This window comes from Diachasmimorpha longicaudata, chromosome 17, assembly GCF_034640455.1.
Source record: "Diachasmimorpha longicaudata isolate KC_UGA_2023 chromosome 17, iyDiaLong2, whole genome shotgun sequence".
In the NCBI taxonomy this organism is placed as follows: Eukaryota; Metazoa; Arthropoda; class Insecta; order Hymenoptera; family Braconidae; genus Diachasmimorpha; species Diachasmimorpha longicaudata.
In genome coordinates, this window is record NC_087241.1 from 3,550,729 (window position 1) to 3,570,921 (window position 20,193).

The 20,193-nt window shown below is 39.0% G+C and overlaps 1 protein-coding gene and 1 long non-coding RNA gene across 5 annotated transcripts in view; one reads left to right on the plus strand and one right to left on the minus strand.

The window, feature by feature from the left end:
* Positions 1 to 20,193, minus strand: part of LOC135170391 (uncharacterized) — a 58,217-nt gene that overhangs the window by 21,475 nt on the left and 16,549 nt on the right. The window lies entirely within an intron of this gene.
* The window catches only part of LOC135170390 (lipase member J-like), a 41,900-nt gene continuing 30,785 nt past the window's right edge, over positions 9,079 to 20,193 (plus strand). For 2 of the 4 annotated variants that reach the window (XM_064136162.1, XM_064136165.1), the window contains exons 1-6: positions 9,079 to 9,524; positions 9,792 to 9,993; positions 10,145 to 10,259; positions 10,344 to 10,743; positions 10,887 to 10,971; positions 11,121 to 11,363. In XM_064136162.1, the coding sequence (XP_063992232.1) occupies positions 9,378 to 9,524; positions 9,792 to 9,993; positions 10,145 to 10,259; positions 10,344 to 10,743; positions 10,887 to 10,971; positions 11,121 to 11,363 (1,192 nt within the window). In that variant the 5' untranslated portion in view covers positions 9,079 to 9,377. Of the gene's footprint in view, positions 9,525 to 9,791; positions 9,994 to 10,144; positions 10,260 to 10,343; positions 10,744 to 10,886; positions 10,972 to 11,120; positions 11,364 to 13,323; positions 14,727 to 20,193 lie in introns of those variants that run through there. The other 2 variants (XM_064136164.1, XM_064136163.1) reach the window with 2 other exon arrangements.

The following is a 20,193-nucleotide window of genomic DNA, read 5'->3' on the forward strand; positions in this document are numbered from 1 at the left end:
TTTTCTCCTCCGCTGGTTTATCTCGGCCATTTGTTTACCCTTTGGCCACGTGGACACGCGGATGAGCTGCACATTTACTTCCAGAAGTGTATGAACTATCGAGGGGTGGGTTTGCATTTAATGAATTCAGTTGCATCTGGAGGGGAAAAAAATACCAGAGTCGGAGGATAATAAGTCCTCGGAGAAATATAAATTGATGAAAACTGGATGTTACAGTAAAAGGGTCGAACCCTCCTGGAAACTCTTTGATGGCCGGACAGGTTTCATTAGCCGTTCTTTTCCGGAGCTGAGGACATCAAAGGCCACTCGCTCAAGTTTTTCCTCTGATGAACTTTGCCATTAAAAGAAAAAAAACAACATCTCTGGTCTTACAGTATATTTTCTTTTATATAATCGAATATACCTTCTTTAATGTCTCCCTGACGGTGGGATCTTCACTTCACGTCTGATATTGTTGGAGGAAAATTGAAGAGAAGACGGAAGAGCAGAAGACGAAGTCAATGATGAGATTTAAAAAAAAATTATTTTTTGTTATTTGAAGTATTAACACGCGAATTGGCACCAGAATTTTTCGAATGACAAAATTTATATTGTTGCTGCAGTAAAATCATTGAAATATCAACACAGAAAACTATTGATGAAAATTTATTTGTTTTTAGATTAATTTGACGAATATTTCGAAATTAATTATTAATTAATTGGCACGTGGCATCAGAATTTTTTCCTGTAATTTTCCCACAAAAATTCTCGGACATCTCTCCGCCCAGGGAAACCCGTGACCCAGTTGTGCGAACATTTAGGGTATCGTCTTGACGTCAGAGGAAACGAGTAATAGCTGAGCAGTTGACTTTGTAAGGATTCAACGATGTCACTGGTGATTTTGAAAATTCGATTATTTCCGATAAAAGGGAAAATTATTTCTGCTCCTCCACTTGTTAAGAACATTAAACTCTGGTAAACGATTTCTCCATTATAAATTCATTCGCGGAGTTGAGGGAGATTTAGAGTAAACGGGGATGAGCCCAGGGGTTCCAGCAAAAGTAATTAAAAATCTTCATTAAGATAACGCGAAATAAATTAAGGAATACATTCGGGAGACGAGTCCCTCTCTCAAAGCCCTGGGAAATTATATTATTCCTCCTGGGGAGTCCTCGCTTCCATTTCTTCAACGTCAGCGTTAATACTTTTTTGGTTTTGACGGGAGGTGGGGGTGGAGTTTAATGAAAAAATAACAGCGGTAATTCACGGGGTGTAATGACGTAAATAGGCATTGGGATGTGAGTTTATTCGCAGGACTGAAGGTCTCGGGAACCGAAATGGAAATAATATTTAAATATTTCAGAGATTTTTCCCGCCGATCGAATTTTTTTTTGATTGAATTATCATTTCTTTGCTTTTTGCAGATATATATTTAATATCATCAATGATTATTGATGATGGAAGGGACCGATGTTCACGAAATTAAATTGATCATTTCAAATACTCTTTCTCACATGCATTTGCTTGCAGTTAAAATCGGGTGAAATGAAAATTGCGTTTAGGGGATTTTTATTGAAATATTCTGTTCATTCAGTTGTCCAAAATGTCCGTTGGGCTTTCAGGATGGATTACAATGGCGTCGCCGGCCATCGTGAAATAGTCCACCAGTTTCACTCTACCCTTGACGCAAAAGTCACCCCTAGTGCGTCGCGAAGGTCCGGTTTTTCGTCTCACACCACACCCTCCCCGTTACGGTGTTAATACAGGGTGAAGGGAAAAGCGCTGGACACACGAGGAGTTGTCCGAGTGACATTGGAGCATCAAGGCAGCTGGTAAACCCTTGAACTCGTTGTTCACGTGGAATAATGCAACTCGAGGGACATCGGGAGGAAATTTTGTTGATTGAAATAGCCGACCCCGAAGTCGTAACGAATCGAACTGACATTTATGGGAAATTTCCCATTCCCGAATTTCCCATTAACGAAATTACTTTCGAAATGTTTTCCAAAGGAACATAAAACAAGGCACAGATTTTCATTTTACCCCATCGTTTTTTGGCTGAAAAAATATCGACAAAAATCGTCTGAAAGTTAAAAAAAAAATTGTTTGCTGTATCGTAATGGGGGAAATGTCTTAATTTTGTCGGGACATAATTAGTATTAAGTCCACATTTACGGTCCCGTACCCCATCCGATTTTTTATGCCTATGAAAAACGTGAAATATACCGAGGCCTGTGAGATCTATCCCCTCGCTTCATTGTCTACCCTCTTCACTTCCGATTCGAGCGCGTGGAACAGTTTTTTTTTTCTTCAGCATTATTATATTTAGCTTGACTTTTTTATTCCTTATATTTGCCCAGCCCCTCTCCATTCCACATTATTTTCAGAACTCGGAAACGTGAGGAGATAAAAAATGGGATTTGTTACGTGGAGCACGCGCATATGCATGTTTCCAATGCTTGGTTTTAGGGTGAAAATTGAAAAAAAAAGTGGACAACTAGAGAAGTGATGTGGTGACAGTCGCCATAAAAAAAGTCCATTGGGAGGCAGTTGGTGAGGAAGTTGAATGTCAACAATTTTACATTTCAATTGAGACTGAAAGAATAATTATTATCTAATTCCAGTCCCAAGAACCGCTTCACAAGAATCAAACAACAAAATTCTAGTCTCAACTATTTCAGTCGATCGGTATTTGTTTATAAAAAAATAAAATAGTTGTTTTATACTTAATTCGGGTAAAACGAAAAATTAACGAGTTTCTACTATTTTATTAGACTATTCTACACCAAAAAGCGTTCAATTCCATTCATCTGACGCTGTGCTACCGTCAGGTGAGTGTCGGCTCAATGTTGGCTCAATGTTGGCTCCATAATATACCCCAATATACACTATTATATAAATAAAAAAATTTATATCGAATGAATGACACTAGATTACGAAGAAAAACAATAGAAAATTTCATCTTTAACAGTTTTCCCCTTCATTTTCACACAAACCTGTCTAAAAAAAAATCAAATGAGCTAGAAAATCGAATCCTAAATAATTGATGTAAATAAAGTATTATCCCACAGGTGCACTTGTTTTACCCCTAATCGGCTGTGTATCCTTTCTCATCCGGGTCTCGCCTCGAAATCCCATTTTCCACTCCAGTATTTAGCGACAAGGAGAGCGAGGCCATCGGTGGGTGTATTTTTGCCAGGAAAATTGCACCTCGAAAAATCCCCAGAGTGTTCTCGTGTTATTAGGCCGGCATTACAGTGACAGTAAGAGGGCATTAGTGCCGCCGCAATCCCTTCCATCGTGTACTGGAGCGTGGGCACACGGCTTTACACATCTTCCGCCGAAAGTAGGAAAAAAAAAAAATGTAATGTCCTGGCAAAGGCCAACAGTGAGTTGATCCGGTCTCAGTGGCCAGTGCTCGACGGTGGCGTCAGTCATTCTAACCCAGCCATGCACAGATACCCTTATTCGGGGGAAAACACGGTGTTTATTCATTGAAAGACGGAGGGATGAAAAAAAAAAATGGAAAATGCGGTATTTACAGTACTTTGCGTTTGCACCAGTGCCGTCTACACTGCGGGCGTCTGTATTGTTCTCCGGGATGAAAGCTCATTGGCGACTAGCCAGGCGTATACTCCCTTACACCTAATCCGGTAATCTGCCGAGAGAAATGGAGCTGTTTGTAGCAAACAGATCGTAAGACTGCCATTGTGGGGGAACTGGACCGATGGGCAGATATGGACCGAAAGACAGATGATTTTCCAGCGTTGGATATTCGATAAAAAGTTTTGAAATTGAACTGTAAATTCAGAGGAATTGAATTCCATTTTCCGAGAAGAGACCAAATGTCTTATTTATTTGTTGGTGTATTCAGTTGTTTAACGTTGGGAGAATAATTTGAAAAAATTAGTTCGAGAGTTTATAGATATTTATAACTTGATGCACAAATTATATCGAACGTCTGGATATTGGTCCACGTCTCCTTCACCTTTTCTCATTTTTTCCCCAATTTTTTCCGCTCCAGAATGCACTTCATGTGTGAAAGGGAAAATTGGTTTCCCCCGTATTAATTGAATTCCGCAAATGACTCATTCCCCGCACGCGATGATCATCCCTACACCAAAACCCACCCTCCCCACCATCGTCCGAGCTGTGCAGTAATTGTCATCGAGCACGCGACCCCCGAAACTACACGAGGGGCGGAAAAATGCGTGAGAAAGTGAGTAATCGGGGAAATGCACTCGATAACGAATGCTCCATTCCACTTACTATTCTCCTGCACCGGAATGTTTTTTTTTCCATACGATAATTTTTTTATCCAGATTTTTTCGTGAGTGAAGATCGACACTGGGGGATTTTTCCTACAGACAATGATGGACAAAGGAAAAATAAGAAAAGTTCCTCGGGTTACTGTCTGGAAGACCGTTCTCGTTTTACATTTGGAATCAAGGGGGCAAGGATTTGCACAGAAATTCAAAACCTCTACTTCACCGGTGACGTAACAATGGTTAGTACTGGGGAAACTCCTTCCGCCCACAATGGGTGAGCCTATCTGGACTTTTCCATCTGGACCTTTCGATTTTTTTTACTTTTTCTCGGAGATATTTGAACGGGAACATTTGCTTCTGAATTCAATTCAGATTTTATCCGATTTTCCGATTTCCAAATCCAATAATTCTGATCATGATTACTTTCATTATGATATCATTGATTGCTCATTGATTTGTCATTTTGGAACTAATAATTAATGATTATTGACATCAATATAAATTATTTGATGTGAGTGAATTTTTGAAATTTTGTTTGTGCTCATTTTTTTCGAAAAAAATTCAAACAATCGCCCGGAAAATTCCAATTAATCTAGAATTACCCAGGAAAAACTAGAAAACTCAATAGTGACGTTGATAATGTTTGACAGCTTCCGTAAATTTCTCTCCCCCCTCACCTTTTCATCTCCATTTTTTTTGTAAATCTTTTCTATTTTTTTTTCGGCCCACCCGGACCTACGTCTCCGCCGGAGGCTGAGGGCATTGTGAGGCGCCTCTAACGGCTTATTAAAATAGTGAATAGTAAATCTGGAATTAATGGACGGAATGAAAAATTCTTCCTCCCCTGCAACCACAATAAGGCACCTTTTACGCTTTTTAACGATCCTCTGAACATTCGATGATGCCACCGAGAACCATCGGGAATGCGTAACAACTCAGAAATAAACTGTGGGTATTATTATTGATGGTGGTTTCGCAAATTACCGTATATCCCTGACTCATCGTTGTCGGTGGGCATCTGGTGCCGGGAATATCCAGCGCACGGAACGCGTGCCATCGTCAGGGTTGCGTGTGCAAAACGCCAGTATTTCATTTCGTGAAATCGAAGCGCCACAGGTTATGGGGTGTCTGGACGGGCTAATAGAGGTGTGAAGTATGTGAGTTGGTCGAAATCATCTTCAGGAAATGCGTCCGATTGTTGTCTCATCAATTATTCAGCGCACGAAGGGAAATTTTGATTAAAAATTTGCCGGAAAAATATTCCACTCCGCCGGTTGTGCCAAAATATCGCGTTATCAATGTGCAATTTTTCGGGGATGTCCGGGAAAGTCCAGAAGATTTTCAGAAAATTACTGACGATTTCCCCGAATTTTCTGAGGATTTTAAAAAAATTTTCCTCGAAATTCCGGAAAAAAAAAAATCTCATTAAAGTGATTAAAATTTCCAGCGGTTGCACTGGAATTTTTTCCTGGCCATCACTTGATGCCTCTCACCCCTGAACTCCCCCATTATTATCCCAACGGCTTTTGTCATTCGATTGACAGTTAAAAGACCAGGAGTCGTTTTTTTTTCCTTCTCGATAACAGGGCTCAATTAAATTAATATCCCAGAATGTTATGAGGGCCTGTCTTGGTAAGCATCGAGACATTATGCAAGACTTGTCGTATTATCCTTGAGATTGAAATTCTTCTTAGGAGGGTAAGGAATAAAAAAATAAAACTCGCTTCGCATAACAATTGAAAGCCTTCCGACATCGCACGCGGTGTCTTCTGACGCTGATAGAATGACGTGAAACGATCGTTACCCAGGGGCGAGTCTCGGAGAGTAACGACGACACTAACGACCTTCCGCGTATCCTTCTCGATTGAGATTTCATGGCGATCTTCTTATACACTATGCCCCAACCCCCCAACCCCTGGGATTTTTTTTATACCCGCAACCCTCGAGTTCTCCGCAATTTATGTAATGTAATTGGATAAAACATCTTTTTAATTTTTGCTGAGAGGGACACGTCGCCAGGGGGTGGAACGAAGGGTTTGTCAAACCCTTCCACCCACCCCCGATCGTCTCGAGGGATAAACACGATATGATAAAACTATTGTCTACTCGGAAAAAAAATTTATTTGAAGATTAGACCTCCAGGGGGTGAGAGGAGGACGAAAGGGTAGTTTTATCACAATAATTAGCCTCCCCAGGTTAATTGTCATTTCGTCCTCCGTTTCGCCCTCTCCAGATCTAATATTTATTTCTTTCCCTGTATTCTTTAGATTTGTAATTAAAAAATTGAGTTGAAATCACGTCGAAAAATTATTCTAAATTAAATTAATGTTCTGGACCTGTGCAGCTTCTGGGTGGCTCAAAGAAATAAGATCGAAACCCATAACTCACCGAGAAATCGCGTATCGTTAGTCCCGAACAGTCGGTTTTTACCCCGAAAGGGGAGCCTTTTCCTCGCCAGTTCACCTTAAATTCTCCCAGAAGCGTAAAAAACTTGAAGCCCCTACAGATGTCACAATTAACTCCCGAGCAGTGTGACCAACTCGAGAAAATGCTTCTGAGAATCCCAACGAAAGGTCTGCGGTTCATTTTTTATTGCGCAAGGGTATGGGGTTGTGGTCCAAAAGTGACCAGAAAATGCTCCACATTTGGAGATCCCACCTTGTGCACCCGAAAATACCCCATTTGGACGTGGCCCATTTCTCATGACAAACTTAACCTCCAATTAATAATTAACCAATAGTTATTTTATTATTATCTCTCCCTCCCTCCTCCGCTGATCGGTCAATTATTCCGATCGATCGAACGCCAAAAGCTCGAAGGGAAAAAAAGTTTGTCTATTGAAAAAGCCCCAAGTGATCATGATTTTACGACTATTTTCCGTCGGCAAAGTTTTTAAGGCTCAAGGTCATCTCTGTCATGTTTTACGAGCGAATTTACGTTCGCTCGAGTTGCCAAACCACAGGACGAAAAAAAAAGGAGTATTTAAGGAGCAGCTCAGGGATTCATCAATTTATTTTCATTTTCTCATTAATTAAAGTGTTATATTTTATTGAAGAGTTGATTTTTTAATTTTCTCAGGATTTTCTCAAGTGGTAAATGATTTGTGTCATTAATCATGAGGATGATTTTTTCCGTGATGACGTAATCATCGACCGGACCACTCAGTACCCGTGTAAAATTGATAATGATCTCCCCAGTCTGTCCTAGCATACGGTCTCCATCCTTCCCACATTCTCGGCGTCTCGTGTCCCCAAATGTCACCGAAATTCGCGTGAAAATGTACATTTTGAATGGACAAAAATCGTTAAACGACTCAGCATGAGAGCAAGGATTTATGACAACAGCATGGCTCCTTCTGGTCACTGGTAGGGAACAAGAGAAGAGGACTCGGGGCACTGTTGGCGCGCGTGGAATGAAAAACACTGAAGTCGGCACCATTTATCTCGAGTGTCACTCCTTGAGAAACGAAACTTTCACCCGTACAATGTCAAATGTATAGTTTTTTCCGAAGGGATGTTGGCCGAGTGCAAATGCCCAGCGGGAGCGATCACTGGTGGCATCTCATTCACCAACATTCAGCCCCCGCACGAGTCTCTCGGACGAATGAGTTTGTTAAATCGTTCAAGTACGAGAAGCCTTTCATTTTTCGGATTCAATTTATCATGCGGTGTGGGAGGCAGTGGAATAATACTTCAGTCTCTCGTCAAATTTATTAAATACTCCGGAGGGTAAAATTTACAATGAAAAATTCTCATAAAAATAATTAAAAGGTTCCAGTCCACGAACAATCCTTAAATAAATTTTTTCAGATATGATATCACTTGGGACTCACTTCATTCCTCAGTTTTTAAATTAAAAAAAATTCCGTACGGAATGCAAAATGATTTTTTGGAGATTTTCGACGTCACCTCATTCATTTGAAAATTATCCCACATCTTTCGTTTAAAAAATATGTTCCATTGAATCCCCATCAACAAAGGGTTGCTCCAGAGGACCGGAGTAACTCATCCAATCGACGGAACGAATGATACAGATGCGTAACAAATTCTCTGCCTGGCCACTCACGGTACCTTCCACTTCATTGTGTGAAGAAATTCCCGAATGTCATCCACTCTCGGTGCACGATATATCATCGTACATTGAGTTCACTCCATTCGAATGCATGATGAACAGTGTTACGCTGATTTAAGGAGTCCATAGAGTCAAGACTAGAATTAGCATGGAGATCATCGAGCTCGAGAGACCCCTTTTGCCAGTTATTTGTCAAAACGATGCGGAAAATTTTTTTTCGGAAATTCCTGAAGGTCTTGTCGGCACTGACCACTCAATAGCAATTCTCGAACGTCAATCTTTGAATAAAATAACCGATTCCCCTTCTCTCCAAACATTCGGAAGCACATAATCATAATTAATAATAATAAAAATAATTTATCACGTAATTAAATCGTGAGAAGTAATTTTCTTCGGTTCCTGGACGAGTTTTCGAAGAATAATTAGTCTGTTTCATTCAGTCAAGGCTTAATTATTTCTAATGTTCTCCAGAACAACGTTGGCACAATGTCGGGTCAACATGGGCGCACCATGAAATAATTTATTTCAAGTCATAACAATTCGAGACAATTTAATAGTTGAAGATAATCGAATTTATATTGTTGGTTGGACACAATTGTAAAAGCAATTTATATCTAGAGTCAAAAAAATGCAATAAAATTACGCAATTGTCTGTTGAGCGAAAACCTTCGATGCAGATGGCATGCTAATGATCGATTAAAAAAATTCAGGATTGAAGTCGAAGTCATAAACTTCATCAGAGAACATCAAATGAATAGTTCAAGACATAAGCGGCCAGCGGAGATCGACTGGGGAACGACAGAATTGGGCGAGAGATTGGATATCGATCTCATTCAGTGGAATTCGAGTAAGAAATAATCTCCGTTAACGAAAGGAAAATTAAGTTCGCGGTGGATCATTAAAGATGTACCCCATTACTGAGTAATTGGAATCTCACTTAAGGATACTGGGATTATCGAGAATAGAGTACATTTCACGTTTTCCGATACTAGTGTTCTTTATTGAATTGCGAGGATAAATTGAATCTCAATTGTGAATAAAATAAGTGTAACCGCAGTAATGATCGTCTCAGTGAGTGAAAGTACCTGGTGCGTGTTATTTTTATTGATACACAGTAGTTCCTCAGCATTGATTGATCTCTTTCGAATTCCACAAGTGCGAACACCTGGTGAAGCCCGTGGAATGAAATATTATGCACTGGATTTTGTGAGTTGAGAATTTTCGAATTTTATTGGATATTTTTGTGATTGTGAGATTGAAAAAAAAATGGGACTTAATTAACTTAAATTAAATTACATAACAAAATTATTTAATCTCAAAATGCATATTAATATTGATATTTTGATATTTATATTTATATTTTATTTATATTTGTATTTTATTTATATTTTAATTGAGAAAAAAAATTTCCAATTAAATTAAGATGTTCTTGAATGCCATTAAAAATTAATTAATTGATTTATGTTTTTTTAGATGGGTTTAGCCGAACAATATGGCTATCGAGCGGAGACTCACGACGTGACAACTGATGATGGCTACATATTATCAATAAATCGAATTCTTCCAAATGGAATTGATCTCGATGGAACTAGTGACCATCGAGTCGTATTCCTTCAGCATGGAATGGCAGCTTCGTCTGACAGTTTCGTGCTCTTTGGCCCCAACATGAGTCTTGGTAACCACAAACTATTTTGTATAAAAAAATAAAATATTGATAACAGATAAGAAACTGGGAACAAAAAAAATCAAATGATTCTATTGTTTTCTCAACATTCTGACATTAATTGTTCCAAAAAAATTACTAATTAAAATTAAAAAATGTTTAGCATATCTGCTGTCAGATGCTGGCTATGACGTTTGGCTCGGCAATGTGCGGGGAAACACTTACGGCCGGAGACACACGAGGTTATCCCCAAATGATTCGGGATTCTGGGATTTCAGGTATTTTTCCGCAGAAATTTCCCCTCCAGAGCGAGAAAAAATTTGTTTTAATTTTAAAAAATCCGGAAAATGTCTGCTCCCTAGTCTAGATGAGCTCGCGACCTTGGATTTGGCGGCGATGATTGACTACGTGGTGAATCACACGAGGCAATCGTCGATGACGTTCGTGGGTTACTCCATCGGTGGCACCATAGGGACATTGTTACTCGCAGACCGACCTGAATACAACGAGAAAATAAACCTCGCAATATTTCTGGCTCCTTTCTACCCCTGGGCGGTTATGACACCAATGAGACAAGTACTGGTTCGAATTTTGGACCTCTGGCAGCAGATGATACCTAATGGAGCAGTGGAAACTTCCTCGCAGACGGTTCTGTTGCCAGCCTTCTTCGAGAACTTTTGCATGGCGAATAATTACACCATCAAATTATGCCTATCTGTCTGCAAATTTTTTGTGGGAGTCGATGGCGTACAGACTACTGTTGTGAGTATCTCCAGGAAAGGTCGTCCAGTGAGAGAATTTTTCCGTCCAAATTACTGAGTAATTAATGAAAAACCAAGTGACTTGTAATTTTTATTCAATATTTTCCTCCGTCTGGTGAATGATAGAATGATTTTTATTCGCAGGGGAATTTGAATCGTTTCACAAGACACTTCCCCAGTGGCACATCCTTGAAAGTTTTCAATTATTTTCTGCAGCGGTACAACAAAGGTAATTAATTATAAATTCTATTGTTGATGATAAAAAAACTGAGAAAAGTCTGAGAGTAAAGTTCGATCGAATGGAGTAACAATTTTATAAAACTATAAAGCTATTTTATAGTAAAATTATTGGTAATTCGTAAATGTAATTGTATTTAGATAATGTGGATCATTTTGATTACGAAGACAGTCGTATCAATCTGCAACGATACGGACAAACTCAGCCTCCATTTTACAACTTGAGCAATATTGTTGTGCCAATGGTACTATTTTCAGCTGCCAGTGATCCCTTAGTAACGAAGGAGGATCTTGTCAAGTTCTCGAGGAACTTTGTGAGCTCTGACAAGTTGACATTTGAATCCGTAAACTATCCTCACTTCGGTCACTTGGATTTTGTATCAGGTAAAGACGTGAAAAAGCTCATTTACAATCGAGTGCTCGAAATTCTCAATGAATTTCATAAAAACTAGAATTCACCTGTGAGTCCCGAAAAATTTGTGAATAAATTTTTGCGAACAGCAACTTAACATTCAAACTCATCAACAATATGATTTTCAATGAATTTAATTTTCCAGGAGATGAATATGTGAATGAGTGGGTTTACAGTCGATTGTTCGAGATTCTCAGAGAATTTATCGTACAATAAAATTCACTTCAGAGTCGATAAAAATTGTTGAATAAATTTTCGAGGAGAATAAGCACTCGTGTAGTGCTCTTTTTACAAAATCACTATAAAAATATGAGGCATGAATAGAATCTGATACACGAGAAAAGAAAATCGAATAAGTCTCACAGTACAATTTGAATAGGAAAGTGAAAGCCGAAGGATAAAATGGGTGGGAGGAAAATAGAAAACTCGTGTATGCATCGACCGGACGTTGGAGGGACGACCAGAGAGAAAATAAGGGAAAAGGTTGAGAGGGTGGTAACCTTTTTTTTTCAACGGAGAAATATACATAAGGGTCGCGCAAAAATATCAAAGGCACGCCAGGGAAATTGAAAGGCTTTGTACGGAAATAAGAATGTATCGACTGGTACCGACATCCACTCACCCCGGACACGATTTTTAAATCTCGAGTTTTGGCCTCCTCTCAAACGTTATATCTCCCGTGGTGTATGTGTGTGTGTGTGTGAGTACACGCAGGGGTTAGGGGTGAAAAAAAAAGATACATTTGAGTACACCACGCGAGGGGGCTCTCACTCTTCTGGTGATAAAGAATATGAGAATATGTTTCGGATGATTAACTGATCTCGACTTTCGGCAGATTTATTTTACGATATACCATCGAACGTGTGCTTCCGTTAACCCAGTGAGAAGACGATAATAATAATAATAATTCTCTGTAATAATAATTTTTATATTTAGAATTACTTCCCCGAGAGGGAAAAATTGAGGAAAATTTTGAATCGTCAGGAGAATTTTACCAGAATTTTTACAATAAAATTTTTTTTTCGTACGGAAAATCGATTTTATTATTAATAATTTGAATCAGTTCTATAGTTTCTATATATTCTATGTATTTTATATATTTTACATAATTTTTTATCATCAGAAAAGGCAGAAAATCGTTCATTCGTTCACAGATTTTTTATGGATATTTTTTCGATAAAATAAAATAAAATTTAAAAAATTCATAATTCTATAGAATTAAACAACAGGAAATTTTTCCCATGAGTCAGAAGTACCTGTTCCTCCGAAGGACATTGTAAAAATGATTTAATCTCGTTAAATCCCAACCGATCTCGACACACGTATCGAACCCTTTTCTTCTCGGTTGTACGACACGAATGGCCCCGCACCGAAAATACCCCAAAGCGGAAGTGATTTGTATGGACTTTGCGAATAGAGTATTAGCGCCAATTAGGACCGAATTGTCAGGACTGAATAATGGAGATTGACGTGCGGGTAACTCGAGTCCTGGATCGGTTTGAGAAGCGATATATGAAGGCTCGAAATTCGACGCGAGAATCGAATAATCCGATTAAATCTCGGGTTATTTCCGATGATATTTAACCGTGAATTCATTCGGTTTCTCGAATAATTTGGGTCAATTATTTCCCTCCGAGTGGAGTCGATCCTTTTTCGATCCTTGAGCGGGAGAAATGAATTTCAGAAAGTGCGAAAATTTTGCGTAATCGCGGGCGAAAGAATCGAATAAAAATTGCTCCGGAAAAGCGGAAAGAAAATCGTGAGTGTTAGGGTAATTTTCTTGGAACTTTTGGGACTTCAGGCCCGGAAGATATTTCTGGTTACGATTGCGTAAGAATTCCGTAATTTTTCTCGAAACGTCGGGGACTCTGGGACGATTAAAAGCCGAGGGAAATTGAAAATTCGTGTTTGTTTTATGTTGTTTCGAAACAGCTGGTGATGATTTCCCTTCGACACTCTTCCTGGACTGGCCACGTGTCATCGAAGAGTTGTTGTCAACCGACTAATTAGGGGATATTGAAGTTACCGGATACTCTGGGACATTTCAATAAAATAGGGCGTCTCTTATCGATTTTCATGGGACTCACCTATATAAAAATATGGGATCGTCTGTTATACGATAGCATGTGGTTCACTGGTTTTTAAATTTTGAGATGTGAAAAAAAAATTACGATACGCGGTAAATTGCAATAAATAAATTGTCTAGTTCTCTCTGGTGTCGAGCATTTGGGCCCACAAACGTAACACAATTAGTCACAGTAGCCATTAGAATGATAATCCCTTCAGAATGAGTCAGGAATTATCTGAGGAGCAGTCTCATCCCGCCAGTGGTGATACAGAATTTTATCACATGAAATACTTTGAAAATGGGAAATACCTCGTAAAGAAAAAAGGGTAGACGTGACAATGGACCCCCGTTGCGATGCGAGAAGATTAAAAAACTATTTTCAAACCCCAAAATTTTTTCAAATTTTCGCTGTCAATATAATTGAATTAATTGGAAAAATTTCGATTTTTCCAATTAATTCAATGCACGATTTTTTATTGAAAATTATCTTTAAATTTATGGATTAATGTATGTATACTTAATTTATGGACATAGTATTTATATCCTTTATATAATATATGTTTCAGATATATTTTTTATAAGTTCAATAAATTATTTCCTTTTCAACCCATTAAAATTCTCGTTTGTTAATGACGAATCGGCACTTTCGGGGAACTGCCTTGAGTGAGAGAAATTAATTGTAATTTGGGTAATTTTAAGTCTTCCGACATAAGAGCTAATGGTCCATAACAATCGCTTGACACATTCGACGCTTGTGCCGAATGTCAAACACATTTCAACTCTTCGTCTCCTCCTCAGGCGTTCGGTCGTTAAAAACCCGATGACATGCTATCTCTGAGGCTCACAAGGTTGATACCGGTGCTGCCTTTTTTTCCAAAATATCACTAAATGGAATGAGCTTTTAAAGTGGAAGGGGCGCGTGTAAAGAGTGATCGTAAAATATTGCATAGAGAAAAAGCCTTTTAGTTTAACCGGCTGTTGAAAATGCACTAAACGAATACCAGCCACTCCCACTGGCTATTAAAAATTATACTCCAGCGCCACATTTTTCTGGAGGAAAAGAGTTTCGAGGGCTCGATTGCCGGGAAGACTGTCTCATTTTCAAATTTATGGGATGTTAATTGTTTTTTGGGGGCTAAAGAGGGAAAACTTGTAGACCCCGTTAACTCACGTTGATTTTTCAAAAGGAAAATCGGTGGAACTGCCCATTGTTTTTTTGTTAATGTCCAGGATAAAATAAAAATCATGAATGGAAAATCTTTTAGTGCAATTTTTCCAGAATAATTCGGAATTCTGACTCTGGAATTTTTTAAAATAAAACTGAATGTTCTATTTATGATACCAGATTTTTTTGGGAGAAATTTACGCCACCGGAAAAATTCTGGAATTTTTTTTTCGATGGTTTTTAATGAGGTCCAGTGACATCAATCTGCGGGGTTTCCCCAAATTAAAATACTTGCGATTGACGAGCAAAACTGGTTCATTTACATTTTCATGTATTTTTAATGGTCTCAACCCCCTCACAGGTTCGAAATTCCCTATCGTATCAGAAATATTAATTTACGAAGGGGACTGGTATTTTCAGTGACAAATGGAACTGGTACTACGCCTCTTTACTATAATTATTGGGGTTAAATTTTGATGAAGGGTTCCTTAATGCTAACACGGAAAACCTCACACGAAATTAATGTTTGAATTAAATTATTTATTTCGATGAGGTGTCGATAAAGGGGTAATTATGGAAATTGTGGGTGACGGCACCTGGTCAACACGGGAATATAGTTATTCCGGATTGTGAACGTGTTTTGATCGCTTTGGTGAGATATATGACCCTCCTGGCGGTGAAAGGATTACTCGACTGAGGATCAATTAACCTAAATGTCCATTCGGTTAATTATTCGACTGTTATGGCTCGAGTTGTCAGCATGATTGAACAACTCCAGGCGGGGTTTTAACATCTTAAGGGAAACTTTTACTGAAAATACGTGGGAGAAAGAAAAGGTGCACTTCGATGAATGACAGAAGTTTTCGGTGCACTCACCAGCCCCATTCGCTTCTGAGATTTGTTACCCTTATTATTCGGGTGCGGAAGTCGTCTGACATCATGGACTAATAATATTCACATTCACGGGTAACTTCAAAATTCTGTTGGGAAAAAATATCGGTGATTAGAGTAATTATGACAGCTTCAAAAAAAAATCGATTCTGCGGAATCGGTGGAATCGATTAGTTGGAAAATACGTGGAAAAAATACGTCATCAAAGGGGATTTTTTTTGCCTCTTTTTTTGCACATTTCGGAAAAAAGCCGGACATACGGGGCACCTTTTTACGTTCCCATCTTTCGAACGAGCGTTTTTCCTTTTTTTTTTTAAAGAAACCATTAAAACCGCTGGGATAGCCCTGTAACCGCCCATACCTCCTACGCTTCCGGTCATTTCCTACTAGAAAAAAACTCTTTCCAGGGGTTTTCTAACTCGAAACTTAATCCAGAACATTTCATCCATTGAACACATCAAACATATTGATTCTCGATCCGTAAAACGTCCATTTTAAAAATTAAATGTGAAAATATTTCATAATTATTAAAAAAAAAAAATTTCACTGGATCAAATAATGTAAAAAACTATACAAGATATATGCCTCACATATATATTTTGATATATTCTTTTTGGATGGGGAAAGTATATAGAAACGAACCAAATTATATTTTTTAATTGAATTTTTTTCATGTAAGCAGATGTTCATTGGAGATTACGTGAATTCTCTCGTAATTTTTACCGAATATTTCTCTCCACGCGGTTAATTATTCCCAAGATCCTCGTAACCACCACCAAACAACCGCGATAACCCCCAACCATGTGTTTCGGAAGCGGAAAAACCTCGTAGAAGAACACCCTTAATTTCGTTTTCTCAAGACCGAGGAAGCGTCCACTCGCCTTCCCCATCAGTAGCCCTCCAATGAATTTGTTTATTTAACTTGGCACGTATTTCCGAAGCAGTGTCCAAGGGTGATTCCCCGGTGGGGTGAAAGAGTGGTAATCGATCCCCCGCGTAGTGGGTGCGAGGGAGAGAAACTCTGCGGAGGGAAAAAAAAAATAACACAGGACCTGCGTCTCCAGTGGCCACGGCCTGGCCGGAAAAAGTGGGAAAAGAGGCCACAGTGGGAGTTAGCTACCATCCACACGATGCTAAACTTTCACACGGGGTGTCATGTGTGGCCTTCGAAAACCTGCACCCACCACACCCTCATCCACCGCTTTTTCCGGTCATTTTTCCGAGGACGGACGTGCTGGGATGCACCGGAGGTTCAGGAAGGGATTTAAGTCCCAAAACAACCCCTAAATAAAATTAAAAATATATCAAAATTATCATTCCTTAACCAACAAAATTGTCGTTCCATTCAATATTTTATTTATTTATTTTTATAACAAATAAAAATTATTTACCGCATTTTTTTTTCTGAGGAACAAGTGATCAATAGCCTCAATATCAACCGATTTCAGAGCGAACCGGCAGTTCGCATCCCTCCATATTTTTCAAATATGTGGAGTTATAAATTCCCACACTTGTCCATGCCACCCCCTCCCCCGTATTTCACCCACGTCACCGAGAAGGGTTGCGCCGGATTTTTTTCACTCTTTGGAGAATCGAGAGAAAGTAAATTACGAAAAATTTTGTAAGAGTTACGACTCAACTCCCACGGGTTTGGTCCTATTCAAATTCAATCGAAGTGAATCGCCAAACATGTGGACGAAATGGTGAAAAGGATGAGTGCGGCTCCCACGGTCAATGTGTATCACCCTCGCTGAGGGCAAGCCCACTGTCCCATTGGGCCTGAAATATTTTTCGTAAAAGGGGGGAAATAATCGATGTGTGGATCCTTCTTTTTCGGTGAGATGACGGTATATGAACGAAAATTGCGTTTTGGAATTTAACGTCAGGGCCTCTGATGCATTTCCCAGGGCGACCATACACGCAGGTATGTAACACGGATCTTTTCATGTATTTGAATAGTCGTTTACATAAGGGGATGAAATTTTGTAGGTGAATATTGGATGAAAAGTGGTATACCTGGCAAGGGTTGCCTTTTATATTCCACGCGAGTGATAAATTTATTTTTGATTTTTCGATGGGAATATTTGGGTTTCATTCGGATATTTTTTCATTGATTTGTTAATAGATCGAGGATGAAATGGAACTTGCAAATAAAAAATAAATAAAAATAATTGGATAAATAAATAGATAAATAATCACCGCTTCATCAATTTCTCAATGAAAAATAGATTTTTGTTGGATCGAAATTGTTGATTACATTTTTAGGCGATTGCAAATACAATTTTATGCCGTAATAAATTATGAGGTCTTAATAATTGAGACGTGTTCCAGATATCGATTTAAGAATAATTTTTTGTTGTGTTCTATTCCCCCGAATGGATAGAAGACCGTGGGAATCCCATATACCGGACGATATACTCAACTCATCCGTGATTTTACCTGTCCAGGGAGTTTGCTAGGGATGAAATACTATCTAGGATCGCAGGGGGATGAAAATTAGGCAGCTTAGCAGTTCAGATGGACAGAAGGACCCTTTCACGGATTTCAAGCAATTTTCAATCCTGAATTCCCGGTCATTACATCAAAGACCATCGAGAGGGGGATGAAACGACCCCTCCGCGAGTTCAAGAGGCGAAATCCTCCAGATCGAAATTTAATTACGAATATCCAACTACAATCCACACTTTACCATCCCCCAAAAATTAAAAACCCAATTCAAAAACCAGTTCAATAATTTCATCAATTTTTCCCTCAACTAAACACAACAAACGAAGTAAATTCCAAACAACGAATGGCACTTCTAATAATAATTAAATAATGATAACAATGTTTAATAAAAATCGTCAAACTGGTGCCTTCTGTCCCCCTCATCACTCGTTAAAAAATTCCCGAAAACAGAACCGAAGCCAATAATTTTCGATCCACCGAGACCTTCCCCCGGATCAAAAGTTGAATGAAGTCGTCATCGCAGGGCAGGTGGGGGCTATCTGGGATCTTCAACGACCGGGGGTGGTCAACTTCTCTCCTCGCGTGGCCACATCGTACACTCGACTCCTCCATCTCCATGCTTCCCACGAAAAAAAGGGAGAAAGCAGGTAGAGGCCTCTGGCCTCTGTATCGAGTTTCACAATTAACAAATATTACGTTACGAACCCCGGGCTTGACCGATGCAAGTCGCTTCACTTTTTCTAGTGAATGGCCGAGCAATGGAGATTTTTGGTTGGATCATCGCTTTCCGGTTCTTCAACCCACCATCTATTGGAGCATCGAATTACATTCGCGGTAAAATCTTCATTCATCCGGGTTTTACATCCTTTTGTGGTCATTCAAATGTTGTTTTTATGAATTTCAGGCGATTCATATGAACTCGAAATTGTCATCTCGTTGAGGGGATCAATATTTATTTATTTATTTATTTAATTATTCATCTCATCATTTGCTTACTAATTATTTTCCATCAGCCTATAGATGATTAATTAGTTTCCCAGGACCCTTCATTCACTAATTTGTCATTAAATAATGAAATTTATGAAAAAAGTGATTTTTTGTGAATAAAATAAAAAATCGAAATTCCTTATTAATTTGTCTTTTAATTTTTTTTTTAAAACCGACTTGAAAAATCTTAGTCTGCCCTTAGGCCATCCCTCTGGCGCCTGTTTTCGGATGTTTCCCGCCACGTTCCGACCATAATCTACGAGAAAATGAAGATAAAACCCTCTCACAACTCGAACTGATAACATCACCGAAATATTCTCGACCCGCTTAAAAATAAGAGCATTAAACTGACCCAATTCTACGAGATTTTCGTGCAACCGATCCAACCGTGAAAATGAACCCATTACTCACCCTTTCCAGTAATCTCCCTCCGATCGACAAATCTCTGTTGACAAGTACCGCCGACAATGTGAAAATTTTTTAAAAGACTGCGGTGGTCTTCCGGTTTGAAAGTATAATAATTTTGTTGAAGAAGTAGTCGAAGGGTTGAGGATTTATCTAGATAATCGAAGGGCTGATGCTTTTAAGGGAACGAGACCGGTTAATTTTTCTAACTGAAAAGAAAATTATTTCGCTCTTAATTTCGTTTGAATAATAAAAATATATATTACAGCAAAGTATATAATGTGGGGGTGCGCTTAATGTTTTATATACCATTTACAATTTAGTGTTTATTGTGGTTCGAGCTGGTGGATAGTGGACGAGGGACTAGGAATGGGTATTGGGTACGTGATGCTAATTACTCGTGCCCACTAAATATTATTAGTACCGACGACATACTTCACCCCCTAATAAATTAACTACTGAAGACATTCGATGGTGGTATCTCCCGAAGGGGAAAATATTTTGATAGTTTTCCGGATTATCCAGTATGGGGGCGCTTTGTTAATGGGCCCTAGATCTCCAGGCAACCATTTGCACACCCGCTGGGAAAATCAGTTTAATCATGCGACAAATGGGAGCGTTTAATCGGGAGGGGTCTTACCCCGTTAATATTGACCCATCCCCAGACCGATTGGGCCCACTGCACTTAGGCACATCCGATTTTCAGAAATCCCCAATGTTTAATTGCCCCGAAAATTGTGGACCCGCTTCGGAGAGGAGGTTTATTAGCAGAGAAATGGCAAAACATGAAAAGCTCTTAAAAGTCGAACCTTTCCAGAAATTACCCAAAAATACGCGT